The 13,731-nt window shown below is 24.3% G+C and overlaps 1 protein-coding gene across 2 annotated transcripts in view; it reads left to right on the top strand.

The window, feature by feature from the left end:
• Nucleotides 1-13,731, top strand: part of LOC129607981 (protein sarah) — a 27,530-nt gene extending 13,799 nt beyond the window's left edge. For both annotated transcript variants that reach the window (XM_055519277.1, XM_055519268.1), the window contains exons 3-4: nucleotides 11,721-11,830; nucleotides 12,024-13,731. In XM_055519277.1, coding sequence (XP_055375252.1) covers nucleotides 12,596-13,330 — 735 coding nt within the window. In that variant the 5' untranslated portion in view covers nucleotides 11,721-11,830; nucleotides 12,024-12,595 and the 3' untranslated portion in view covers nucleotides 13,331-13,731. The remainder of the gene's footprint in view (nucleotides 1-11,720; nucleotides 11,831-12,023) is intronic.

The raw sequence follows: 13,731 nt of genomic DNA, 5'->3' as shown, positions 1-13,731 counted from the left end.
TCAAATATGTAACAAATATTTTTTTTGTTTTATACTTATACATATGTATGTAAAAGAAATGCGCGCCGATATTTTTTTCTCGACTTAAATATAACCGATCTAAATCCTAGTGCATAATTTTAATATTTGCTTTTATATACATATGTACATATTTTTTTATATACCTTGACAATTCATTTGATATTTTCTCAAAATTTAAAAAAAAATGCAGTAAACATTTCTCTTTTTAATTTCAAAGTAATCAAATCTAATATAATAACGCAAATTCAAATTGACGTTTGTTGATACACATGTCATCGTAAAGTTTTTTCCAAAAATTTTCGATGACTTGAGTATTTCGGTCTGATTTGGTCTTTTTAATCATTTTTGCATCGGATTTGCTTTGATCATTTTTGCAGTTTTTTTTATTATAATATTGATTGCAGTGTAACATTTTATACCAATATTATCGTTTTTGTACATACTATGTATTCATTCACAAATTGCAACGGAGACCGGAGCAAATAAGCGATAGAAACTGCTTAAGAGTGGGAGATAAATTGTTGGAAAAATAGTACAACAATTGATGGCATAGGAGCTAGAAAAAATCTAGGCATGTGTTTCCATCTAATGCAACAACTACATACATATGTATTATTAAATTGTTTCAACGCTTAACCCACGGTTTACTTACTGTTCCGAAACAAAAAATATAGTACTAAACGTTATTGTTGTTGTGCTATAAATTAAATATTATTTTGAATTCACTTTAAATTTGAAATTATAACAATATTTAACAAATTTCTTTAAGAATGCATACGAAGATTTTTGCTATGTCTAGGTATGTACATGAAATGTATGTAAATCAATATACAATAAGACATTCATATTTTATTTTTCCGCTAGATTTTGACTCTAACGGAACAAAAAAAGGAAAGTAGAAAATAATTCGAAATTTTTTATGCTAAAAATAACCTTGAAATTTTAAACAAAAACAAACCATACAAAATGTTAAAGAAAATAAAAACAACCAATGAATTATCTTATAAAATATTAATACTCGTATGTATGTAGATACAAACATTTTGTATACATACATACGTATAATATTGAAGCAAATTTGTATGTATCTGCATTATGAAAATACCTTTGTATATATGTATTTAGAAGTACAAACATTATTATTATATAGATGAGATACATCTGAAATAAGTTGTGCAAAGCATAAAAACAAAAGAAAGAAATGTTCTTAAATAAACAGATCAACGGAAAGAAATTTATTTTAAAAAATATTTTTGTTTTTATTCAAAAGAGAGAATCTTTGACAATATAGTACAGTTGGTTCAGAAAAATATTATTTTTTTTACTGACCTCACTGCATACCAAAAGTGAGGTGATCTGATGGCATCATATTTTGCATATCGAGTTTTCGGCGGAAGGCCACCTTTTCATGATAATCTCTCCATGATAGGGAAGCGTAAATAAATTATTTTTAACAAGACTTTGGACTGCCGGTGTACGCGTGCAAGAAACGCGTGCTTGTCAAGTTTGGCTGAATCGGTTTTGATGATCAACTTTTTAAATAAATGGGGTCTCGAGAATTGAATTTTTTACGAACCAGTCTCATCACAGTTCAAGAAATGACCTAACTTTTGAACTTCAACTAATTTCCTTGAAATTTAACATTATAATTCAGGGTGTTAAAAAAATAGAACTCATAAATTTTTTTTTGAGAATATCAGGACTCGGAAACTGAACAAGGGATCGATTTAAAATTTTTGTCATATCTAATAAGCAATATATCTTGCGGTCGGTAATGTGCTGACCACATCCGATTTATTTTTAATTCCACAATAACACTATTTTTTCTTACTTGTATGACATTATTCATGAAAACTACTACAATATGTCACCATGTCATTGCTAAATTACATATGTATTTTGAAATTTTTAGAACTTAAATTTACTGGAATTCATTACCAAAAACTACTAATTCAGTCTTTGGTAACGTTGCTTGTTTCCAATATAAATATTGCATGCATTATTATCTTATCTTTTGGATATTTCTCTAAAATGCTGATAATTTTTCAACAAAACTTTATATAATAAAAATTTTAGTCAATTATAAAACTTTTCATAAAAAAATCCTTAGTCAAAAAAATTTTGTGTCTTCCCCTTTAGACGGCTTTTTATAATCATAATTAAGTATTTACTTTTAATATTTTGGTTTAAGAATATGTAATTTTTTTTCTGTATCCGACATCTGCTTGCTATACTTAAACGCTACGGATTACAAATCTTCGATTATAGTAATTTTAAATGAGAAAAATAATTTAAATTGATGTTGACACGCAATTCCTATTAAATGCTTCTTTTTAAACTTTAGTTTCTGACTTTCAACAATAGGTGCCATAATTTTATTATGCATACATATATAATATTTTCATCATATTATAGCTAAGTAAATTAGGTTTTTGCCAAGAAATTATTTCAGTAATCAAATACATATTTACGTACATTTATAATTATAAATACATACATATACATATATTATTTTTTTACATACTCTCTTAATAGTAGACAAATAATCTTATTGAAATAAAAAGGTCTACAACCTGATACTTTATGATAATTTGCTAAAATCAAAATAAATTTTTCACGAGAGATGGTAGAACAATTCGAAATTTGTAAGCTTATCACAATTATACTTACCCTTAAGTACAAACGTTAAATCATGTATTTATTTATGGATGTGCACCGAGGGTGAATTTCATTCAGTATTTTGATTTAATATTTTCATTTGTAGTTTTCGTAGCTTAAACAGTGTTATCACTTTAACAATTAATATGGTATCAAAATAATATTTTTCATGATAATACGTCTTGTAAGATGTTATTAACATAACTTACGTTTTCAATCGGACCTACTTCAATGCTCTAATACTTTAACTTGTGAACTCAGGTTTCAACAATAAAATTTTACATTTGTTGAGTGCTTTTTTACAAAAGTGATTTGATTGTATCATCGCAAATAATTAAAATAGGCATTGGTTTTGAAAGTTGAAATTTCATTTTCGTTTGGAAATTTTACCTATAAAACTCTTGAAACTCTTCTCTATAATTTGAACAAAATTTATGAAAATTTTGAAAAAGGACAATACTTTTAAATACATATGAACATATACATATTAGATATTTTATATTTAGTACGCAAGATAACCACTAATCAGTTTTATCGTTGTGTTTACTATTGCACTTCGTTTCAATAAGAGCTTTGTATCTTCGCCATTTGCTAGAACTAAATTTTCTGGTACAAATTAAATTAAAACTTTATTTAAAGTAATATATAGAAATAGAAAGTTATTGTTAAATGAAAAGTTCTATTCGTTAACAATGAAATAGATATTGATTTTTTAAACGAAAATCTCTTATACTAATACTCTTACACTCTTATTTAACTTTTTCTTCACATTTTTTTAATCAAATTAAAATATATTGTGCTACTTAGAACGAATAAGTGTTAAAAGATTTGATACTTTTTTTATTTCGAATTTTATATTCTAAAAGAAAAAAATACAAATTATTATTTCATGTCGCAACACTGATAATATGTATACATATTATGTATGTATGTATATATGTATGAGTGAATGTAAATTCAAAAGTAATCTCTTTTTCAAGGCAAAATTAGAACATTAACATTTTATAAAATGTGTGTAATACTTAATATTTTCGCTTTTATTCTATTATTAAAACTATTTATATTCTATAAATATTTGATAATAATTATCTTAAAACAAGATTTTTTTTTTGTGCCATTTAAATGTTGCAATTTAATTTTATTGATTTTTTTTTATGACTTTGATATTTTCTTGTAAACATACTGAAGAGTATACAGTGAAAATAATTTAAAAGGAAACAATCAACTTTTACAACTAATTAAAATATTTGCAGTATTAATTAAAATCTTTGAAATATTATTTAAGATGGAATACTATCTATTGTGAAGCATTAATTTGAGCATTCTCGCTTTATATATTTTCCGTTTCGTGGTACATGGCAGCAAATGATATTGAACGACTTGAACGACCTGAAACTTTTGCCACAAACATAATTTATTCAAAATACGATTTTTCGATTCGACAAACCTTAATTTTTCGATTTTCGATTCGACAAGTAGTTAGCTTATCAACAATACAAAATAATATTAAAAATCAAATAATCTTATCTACATACTCGTAATATGTATGTATACAATTTAAAACTTACATAAATTAAAAATCGAAAGGTTTATTGATTGATTTTAATCAAACAGATTTCGTTTAATATAGTGCTTAATAATAAAAGCAAATCTTTTCAATTAAGTGTGCAAAATTTTAGTTTTATATTAAACATTCAAAAGTACAAAATCATTGTAAATAACCTTCAGTGATTCTTTCCTCTTAATCAACATAAGCATAAATTATTCGAAGAAATTACCATTTTTTCGAAGTATTTTGCAATTTAGTAATAAGGAATGCGTCTTGCACAATGTATGGAATTATATGAGACGTAGTATTTGTATTTAGATGGACTTTTTGTATGGTTGAAATTGGATAGCTGAGGATAGCAGTCAAGATTTAGTTTTGATTATAGAAACTTCTGTAGACTCTTGTTTTAGAGTCTTAATATTTGTTGAATATTTTTATATACCACGAGGGTATAAATTTCTTCTAATTCGTCAAAAGTTTTGAACATTAATTTTATCCAATTTCTTTTTGCTCAAATTATTTGTGATTCGTCACTGACCATGGCTATGCTTTTTAAAAATAAAACAAAATTAAATAATTTAATCTTAATTCTTTCATTTTAATATCCACCAGTAAATTGTAGCATTTTTAAAGTAAAATTTTATTTTTATTTGTGCGCAATTCAAATTAACATTCATGAATATTTTCTGGTTATCTGCGCTTAAATAATAAAGTTTTAAGTTAGCTTTTGTTTTCTTACCTTTTACAAGGAAAAGGAAATTGACAAAATTTTTATTGTTAAAATATCTTTCAAATTGCGTAAAATTTTTTTTTACGCAAATAATTAATTTTTTTTTATTAGAAAAACACATTTTTTCTGTACATAAAAAAACAAGGCGGCAAATAAAATTTATTAAAAACAAATTTATAAGAATTTTAGATTCCACAAAAAAGAAAAAGTTAGGCAAACCAATAGTTTATAAAGAAGCAGTTTTATTTTGAACAATTGGAAAAAAATTTCTTCTAAAGTCAGCTTTTCGGAAATAAAATTTCAGTTTTTTTTGTCTTAAAGGGAGTAAAAGTTTTGTAAACAGACACACAGTCGAACGAATAAAGTGAAACTAATAAGCATATTTTTTCAAATTTTTATTTTTGGAACACATGTGTGTAAATTTAAGTTACATTCCTACATACACACATTTACGAGTATGTTATGTACATACGTTACATTCCAACATTTAGACGTATTACATATTTATAACTGAGTTTGAATACGAGAATTTTTTCAATTGGCCTCAATATTTTTTGCTTTATATTTCTTTATTTTGAATGAATTTTGTAACAAAATTGTTAAAATGAAATTTTATTTCGGTTATGGTTGAGGTTTGAAATTTGGTTAAAATATTCACAATTTGTTATTATACGAGTATGTACAATATCATAAATGTTAGCTTATGTTTAAATTGGTAGTACATGAAATAAAAAAAATAAACAAATTAATTGATATTGTAAATTTAATTTACTAAAATAAAGTAGAAACTTTAATAATAGCAATGATAAATTTTGTTCTATTCTATAGATATAGAAAAGTTTTGCACTAGTAAAATATAATTTTCAATCCATTTATGATAGCATTAGGGAGAAAATTCTTGACAAAAAAACAAATTAAATTTTACATTTAAGTTGTTCTATGAAAATTTAAACGTTATTTTGCAAAACTGAACCCATACATGTTGAATTTTATCAATAGGTACAAAATTTTCATAAATATTTTTTATCTCGTTTATCTGTTTTGAATATAAGTAATATTAAAATTTTATTTGAAAACATAAAAATATAATATTAGGCTCTTATTGAAACTATTTGGTGTACAACTTTGATCTTTGATTTTTGTTGCTTTCAATCCAGGAATCTTGCCACAAAACTACAAATTTTACAAGTTGTAAGTCTAACAATTCAATTTTGAACGATTTTGAGAAAAACAAATGTACTACCCAGACTGACAATGTAATCGATACTTGCAATCAAAAAATCAAATTTTTGGATATGGCCGCAATACCCTTCATTTCTATCTTACATAGATTATAACCAATTTAGAAGGTAGAGTTGCAGTTTTTCTATGCTACATAAAGTTTCTTTTTTAGAATTTTTGCCTTGTATTGTAACGTTTTCGTTTGTATCTTCTATTTGAAGGCATTAATTTTTTAATCCATCTTTGAAGAGCATAGGTTCAGTTTCAACCCCTTCATATCAATCCATTCTTTTACAGTGTACATACATTTTTTTATTTTCGTTATTACATTAATGTAATTATTAACATTTTAATGGTACACTCTAAATTCAAATATTTTATCTATATAAAAACCAAAGTTAATGATTTACTTACCTACCACAGTTCTTTTAATATTAATATTTCAAATAGAGGTATGTTTATATAAGTATATACATACATATATACATTTAACAGCGGTCAAGTTTTATAGGTTATTTAATATTAATGATGATGCATTAAAATAACAACAAAAATGGCCATTATCCAAAAAAACAAACAGAGAAAGAAAATCAGCCTATACATTTGAAAATTCTTTTTGAATATAATTTTGTAGAAATTATTTTTTTTCTGTACAAAATATTTGTCCACTTTTTACCGACCGCATTGTGTATACAATAAGGTAAGGTAGGTTATGTGATGGCAACAAATTTTGCATATCCAGTTTTCAGTGGGAATGCACTTCTCCATAGTAGAGAAGTGTAAATAAACTATTTTTGGCAACCAGTCGGTCTATGTGTGCACGCATCTATCTCAAGTTCGGTTGAACCGATTTTGATGAAATTTTTTATGTAAGTTTATATCGACTATTTTACGGGTTGATTTTGGGATCTATCAGGCCTCAGGAACAGGACTTTTTAATAGGCCTGTTTTACATTTTTGACCATTTTGAAGAAAATCAACCAATTTCACTGAAATTTATTATTTAAATTCAAGATGTTAAAACAATAATCCCTAAATTTTTTGGGAAGGTCAGAAAACTGATCTTGGAGCCGATTTTACATTTTTTACCATATCAACGAAACGAATTGATGGAATTTCTTGAAATTTAATATTTAAGTTCTGGTTTTCACCAGAAGTTGCTGACGAAATTTTCGTATAATTCGGTCGACACAAATTGGAACTTCACTAAGAGCCAAATTCACATTTTTTCTAGGTACTCGTATGTTAACTAAAAGCTTATTAGTGTCCTTAAAATTGTAAAGAGTTTAAAACGCATTTTCATAATTTCTTGGAGTAATTTTACTAATCTAGACAATGTACATTGCGGTCGTTTATGTGCTGATCACATCAGATTTTTTTTTATCTGTAGATTGACTATATTCTTTTATTTTTGATTTTATTTTAGTATATTTTATTACTTATACACATAAATGTATTCTTAACACTTCCGTATTAAATGGCCGATCATGTAAAACAGATTTAAAAAATGCTTAACTACTCAAGTATATAAATAAAATAAATGCATTTAATAAAGATTTGTAAAATATGCACATACTTTAAATTGATAAAGAATTTTATAATCGACCCTACCGACAATTAGTTGTCTCTTTTAAATTTCTAAAATGGTGGGTAAAACTTATAAATAGAAAATTTTTTCATAACGTGAATTCAATATTTATGTTTAAGATAAATTTCTGTTCATATATTTTTTTAGGGTTGTGAAATTCTTTGAAGTCGTTAAATAGGTATAAATGTATACATGTATTAAATAGGTGTCCATAAATTTTACAAAACAAAATTTCAATAAGGCACTTTCCGAACTTTCAACGAAAATTTGAAAAAAAATTACGGCTATGAACTCTTATATCATTATTTTTTTGTTCGATAAATTTAGTCGAGTGTGTTCAGAATTTTGTCTCAGTATGTAATAATCGTTTCCCTGTATATAAAAGATTTGATAATTATGCTAATCACATAAATCGTTTTTTGCAAATTACAATCATCTTCATCAATGTGTGTTTACGTACAATAGGATTTTATATTATGACTAAAATCTATTGCTAGCATTTGACATACTGGGAAAAACAAAGATTACTAAAATTTACAATACAAAAATAATTTGTGATCACAGTTTGTGGATCATTGTTCTTCGTAAAAATTTTTCAAAATGACATATAATATCTAATTAACAAGCGATACGATACATCTTTTTATTATTATAAAAACATGTTAAGAATATCTTATTTATTAATACTCGTATACTCTAAAATTATTTTTATTCTTTTGAGGATATTCAAATGTTCCAATATGAAAGTATAATATATGGCAGAACTCTTAAACTTCCACTAATTTTTGTATTTTTGAATATTGACGTCAACTATTTATTATAAATGTATTTAATTTGTATACAGACCGAAAGACTAGTTCTTCTCCTCTGTAATGTTAAAAACTGTTGACATAAATCCAATTGTTATACTTTCACTGCAAATGTATAATATACAGGTGTATACATATATAATATAATATTATACTATGTTATATTATATTCATTAATTTTTTCAAATTTGCCAAGCCATTTGAATTGAAATTTTTATATTTGTATGTATACTGACACAGGGTGTTCCATAATATCCAGAAAAAAATAATGAATATATGCATATATGCATACATTATAGGATATATTGTATAATATCTATGTGTCATACTTTAAGAAGTTTCATCAAAGTATTAGTTTGACAAGTTGGTTTAACAACTAGAGCTGCTTTACATAGTTTCAATATTTTTTAGGTTCAAAATCATTGTTGGACATTCTTTTTAATATAAGAGACTTTACAGAGAGTTCATTGGGAAATATGCATGTGTTTTGAATCGATGATGTTTAATATTTAATAATTGCAAGCTAAAAATAATTCTGATATTAAAACAACGCCTCTTTACGATTTTAAAATTAAATAATATTTTATTATTTAATTTTATAATTTAAGTATGTATGTAAGTATATACTAAGGTATCTATGTACATGTATGTATAATTATTCATTTGTATGGAAATTCAGAAAGCTTTTTATATTGATGGCCTATTGAAAATTTTATCAACAATGTACGTATATATACATGATATTTAAAATATAATACATAATATACTTGTATTCATAAAAAAAATCATTCATTATTAACTTTTAGCTGCTTTTACACGATTTAGAAAAATTTAATGGAATTTAATGGAAAATATGATTTTTTTATAAATATGATGGCACTTGCTCATTATTTCAACCATGAATTTATTCGAAACTTGGGCCTTTAATGGAGCAATAATAAATAACTTATTTTATACCTTTTACAAAACTGATTCAATTTTACATAATATATTACACACACATGCATATGTTCCTAACAAATATAACCAAATTTGTTGATATATTGCCAACAAAGCCAACATGGTCTATATGAAAAAATTAATGTTCTGTTGAAAACTATATTTTTAATATTTTGTTAATTGTTACACGCGAATCTATTTTTAAATTTTTGATTTTTTTTCATAGTTCATTAAAACTTTTGATATAAGCTAAAGAAAAAAAAAAATATTTTCTTTTGTCCTTTAATCGATTGTATCGGAAAACAATTTAGCGGGAATATAATTTAAAAAAATTTCATAAAAAAATGTCCAAATTAGAGCAATGGCTAATTTTTATAAAAGTTTTCTTTTATTTTTTTATTTTTTTTATTTTTCTTTTATTTTTAATATTATTTTTTTAATTTGAATTAATCAAATATACATACATATAAAATAGCGATGGAAAATGTTGTTACTTTTTATAAAATCAAAAAAAAAAAAAACAAAGCATTTTTTTTAAATTAAAAGTGTCAAAGATGGTTAAGTTTTGTTTAAATTTCTCAATTAAAACTTAATTGTTGTTTACAGTTCTACAAAATTTTCATCTAGACTGTGTTTGAGAGACAGAACTCTTTATAATTGGTAAGAATATTCAATATTTCCTGTATTTGAAATCATTTCCTCTTTTTCGACATTTCAAATATTATTTATCAATATTTGACACTTTATGCTATACGAATATGAATTTGTTTTTTTTTTTTATATTCGAATGTAATTTATCTCTCGTGTTACTGAAAGTGCACTCCCGTTCATGCAGTCAATTGCTTGTGTAAATTCCTGTGTAAATTCCTAATGCCGCCTCAGATTTCTCATACAATCGACTAACTAATATATTACGTTACTTCTGAAAGTGAATTATTTTATTCTTCCGTCACTTTACTCTTTTATTCTTCATATCGTATTTAATGATTTTTTCATTTTTGAAAATATCATATTTTGATCGTGTAAAACCAGTCTATAGTATGACTTTACTTTTGCCAATAACATTCACTATAATATTTATTATGTATGTACATATGTGCGTTATATATAAACAGTTATAAATACAGATATATTACAGTATTATATATGAGTAATGAATAAATTAAATTGTTGTATAATAATATTATTTAAGAATATGATGTTTTCTTTCAGTCGTTAGCACTTTTCCAAAAAAAAAAATTGAATGAAAGTGCTTATTCAGTCTTTCCGTCCGTCTGCATGTCTTTTTACAGCACTTCTACATCCTTCTTCAAAACTTCTAAGACAGAAAGCTGAAATTTTTGTATGAAATAGATTTTTATAGAAATTTATTTCCATAGAAGAAAGGTTTTAACTATGTATGACCTCCCTCTAAAAATTATAACTTCGCATTATCATAAAGATGCCATTTTTTGACTATATTTATTGTAAAGAAACTACAAACATTTTACAAACTCCGCAATGACAGAAAATTTGTGGCTGATTTTTTCTATTGAGACATAGTATAGTTGACCAACGAAATGACGAAATGGCCGTTAAAATGAACGGTTATCTAAAATTGGTTTTTCTTTTTTTTTCAAATTTTTAACACCGTTTTCCTTCAAGGATTCTGAAATTTCAGCAGAATTTAGATAATCAATAGTTTATTTTATTAAAAGAAATTTTTTTCCATCTGCATTCACTCACCAGTTATTGCCTCTCGAAATTTATAGAACTTGAATTTTCGGCACCTTACATTTCCGAAACTATAAGCTTAAAAAAGTGATGGCATGACATTTTCCTTTTACAAAGTAAAAGGAAAATGTCATGCCATCAAAAAATATAATTATTTTTCTTAACTGATGCAATTAACACTTGAATTCGACAATTATGGTAACGCCTTTTTCAATTTTTTATTTTGTCTTATTCTAAATAAGACAATTTATAATTTAATAAATAATTTAAAATGTAAAAGATTGTTTTTAACAGCAGTATTTTCACTTGCTAATGAAAAGTGCTAGTTTACATACCATTGGTTTGACCCAATTTTATTTTTTAATATTATGTATTGTAATTATGTAGTTTAGTTATAATTATGTATATGAATATGTATGCCATTAAGTATATTGTATTTTTATTTTTATAATCTTGTTTACATTTATTTTTTTCTTTTCTTTTTCATTTCAGACATAATTTGAGTCTTTTTTCTGAATGATATGACACCCTCTTGTATTTAAGACACTTTTAAAAACAAAAAAATACTAATTTGTATATAGATGTAAACGTATTATATTTATGTAAGTATATACATTGGAATTAAGTAAGTAGGTATATAAATTATAATAATTTCTAAATTTGATAATATATTTACGATATACTATTAAAAATAAATATAAAATAGAAGAAGAAGCATTCCAATGTTTTAAAAATAATCATTTTTTTTCTTCTTTTCTTTTCATTTTTTAATATTTATTTATAAAATTTTTTTAGCAAAGTAGACAAAAAAAAATCAAAATAAAATTAAACAATAAATCTATTTAAAAATATTTAAATGAAAATCTCAAATGAATTAAAGAAAAATATAAATAAAATATAAGAAAAAATTTAAGTAAGCACCGAAAACGGATTTTTTAATTCAATGAAAAAATCACACATAAAAAAAATATTTTATTAATTCATTTATGTATAATTAATTGAATTTTATGTAAATTTCATTGTTTTATTCCATAAATTTATAATTAATTAAATTATATAATAATAGTAAAAAAAGAAATACTTCGTAGACTACAAAATATTTATAAATTTTGGTACAAGAAAAATTTCAAAAATATAAGGGCGCAAATTTTATTTTAAAACAGAAACACAATATCAAATAAATTATAAGGACTAATTAATATTGAAGATAATATCAAAAGAATCTCATATATTTACCAAATAAATCTAAAATAATTTAAAATTATTAAAAAATCAACATAGAAACTATTTTAATTGAATAAAAAATAGAAGATTTTGTTATACATATTTCGTTTCCTGTTCAATATTTTTCTTATTTAATTTAAAAAATGTCTTCACCAAAAGAAGAACAATTAAATGATGATAGACCAAATAGTACTGAACAAATATCACCAGATGAAAATCTTTTTATAAATGCATCAGATGGTTTATCAAGTCAACATCCAACATTACCAACAGATTTAGATTCTGATGACGAATTAAATAATGATATTGATCCATATAATTTTGATGATTTACCAACATCAATAATAGTTACAAATATTCATTCAGAAGTTTTTACAAATGATAAACTTAAAAATGAAATGGAAGATTTATTTCGTAAATTTTCGGAAAAATGTACATTTCAGTGGTTAAAAAGTTTTCGACGTTTACGTGTTAATTATGATAATGCAATATCAGCTGCAAATGCACGTATACAATTACATCAATATGAATTTCATAATAAATCAGTTATAACATGTTATTTTGCTCAACCTGTAACACCGGTAGCACAACGAAATTTACAGCCACCGGCATTGGTTAAACAATTTCTAATATCACCACCAGCTAGCCCACCATTCGGTTGGGAACCCCGAGAAGAAAATGAACCATTGGTTAATCATGATTTAATTGCCGCATTAGCTAATTTAACACCTGGCGAAAGTCATGAAATACATCCACAAACTGATGATCAACCTGGTATTATTGTACATACAGCTATATTACCAAAAATTGATAATGGAAATGAATCACCAAATGTCAAATTAAAAATTCAGCAAACAAAATGTCCCGATCGAAATTAAAAACAAAAAAAAAAAGAAACAAAAAGAAAAATTTAATTAAATTTTAAATGAAAAAAGAAAATATTTTATATAAATAATATACGTGTATATACATACATATATACAAAATATATATATGTATGTACGTACATATATAATACGTTGTTGTTGTATTCTGAATACATAAGATGTAATATTTAAATTATTTTTTTTTTTGCATTATTTTTTTGTTTATTTTTAAATTTTTATTTGAAATTTATCTAGGAATAAAATTTAAGAATTAAGTATTAAATTATTTTTTTTCTTTTTTAAAGTATATAATGATGATAATATATACAAGCATATACATGTATTTATATGATTAATTGTATTATTATATATGTACATATATTGTATTTAGAAATATAAATTATAAAAATTAT

The sequence above is a fragment of the Condylostylus longicornis genome, unplaced genomic scaffold (assembly GCF_029603195.1).
Source record: "Condylostylus longicornis isolate FDR11 unplaced genomic scaffold, ASM2960319v2 ptg000004l, whole genome shotgun sequence".
NCBI classification, from domain to species: domain Eukaryota; kingdom Metazoa; phylum Arthropoda; class Insecta; order Diptera; family Dolichopodidae; genus Condylostylus; species Condylostylus longicornis.
This window is presented reverse-complemented; position numbering and strand designations above follow the sequence as displayed.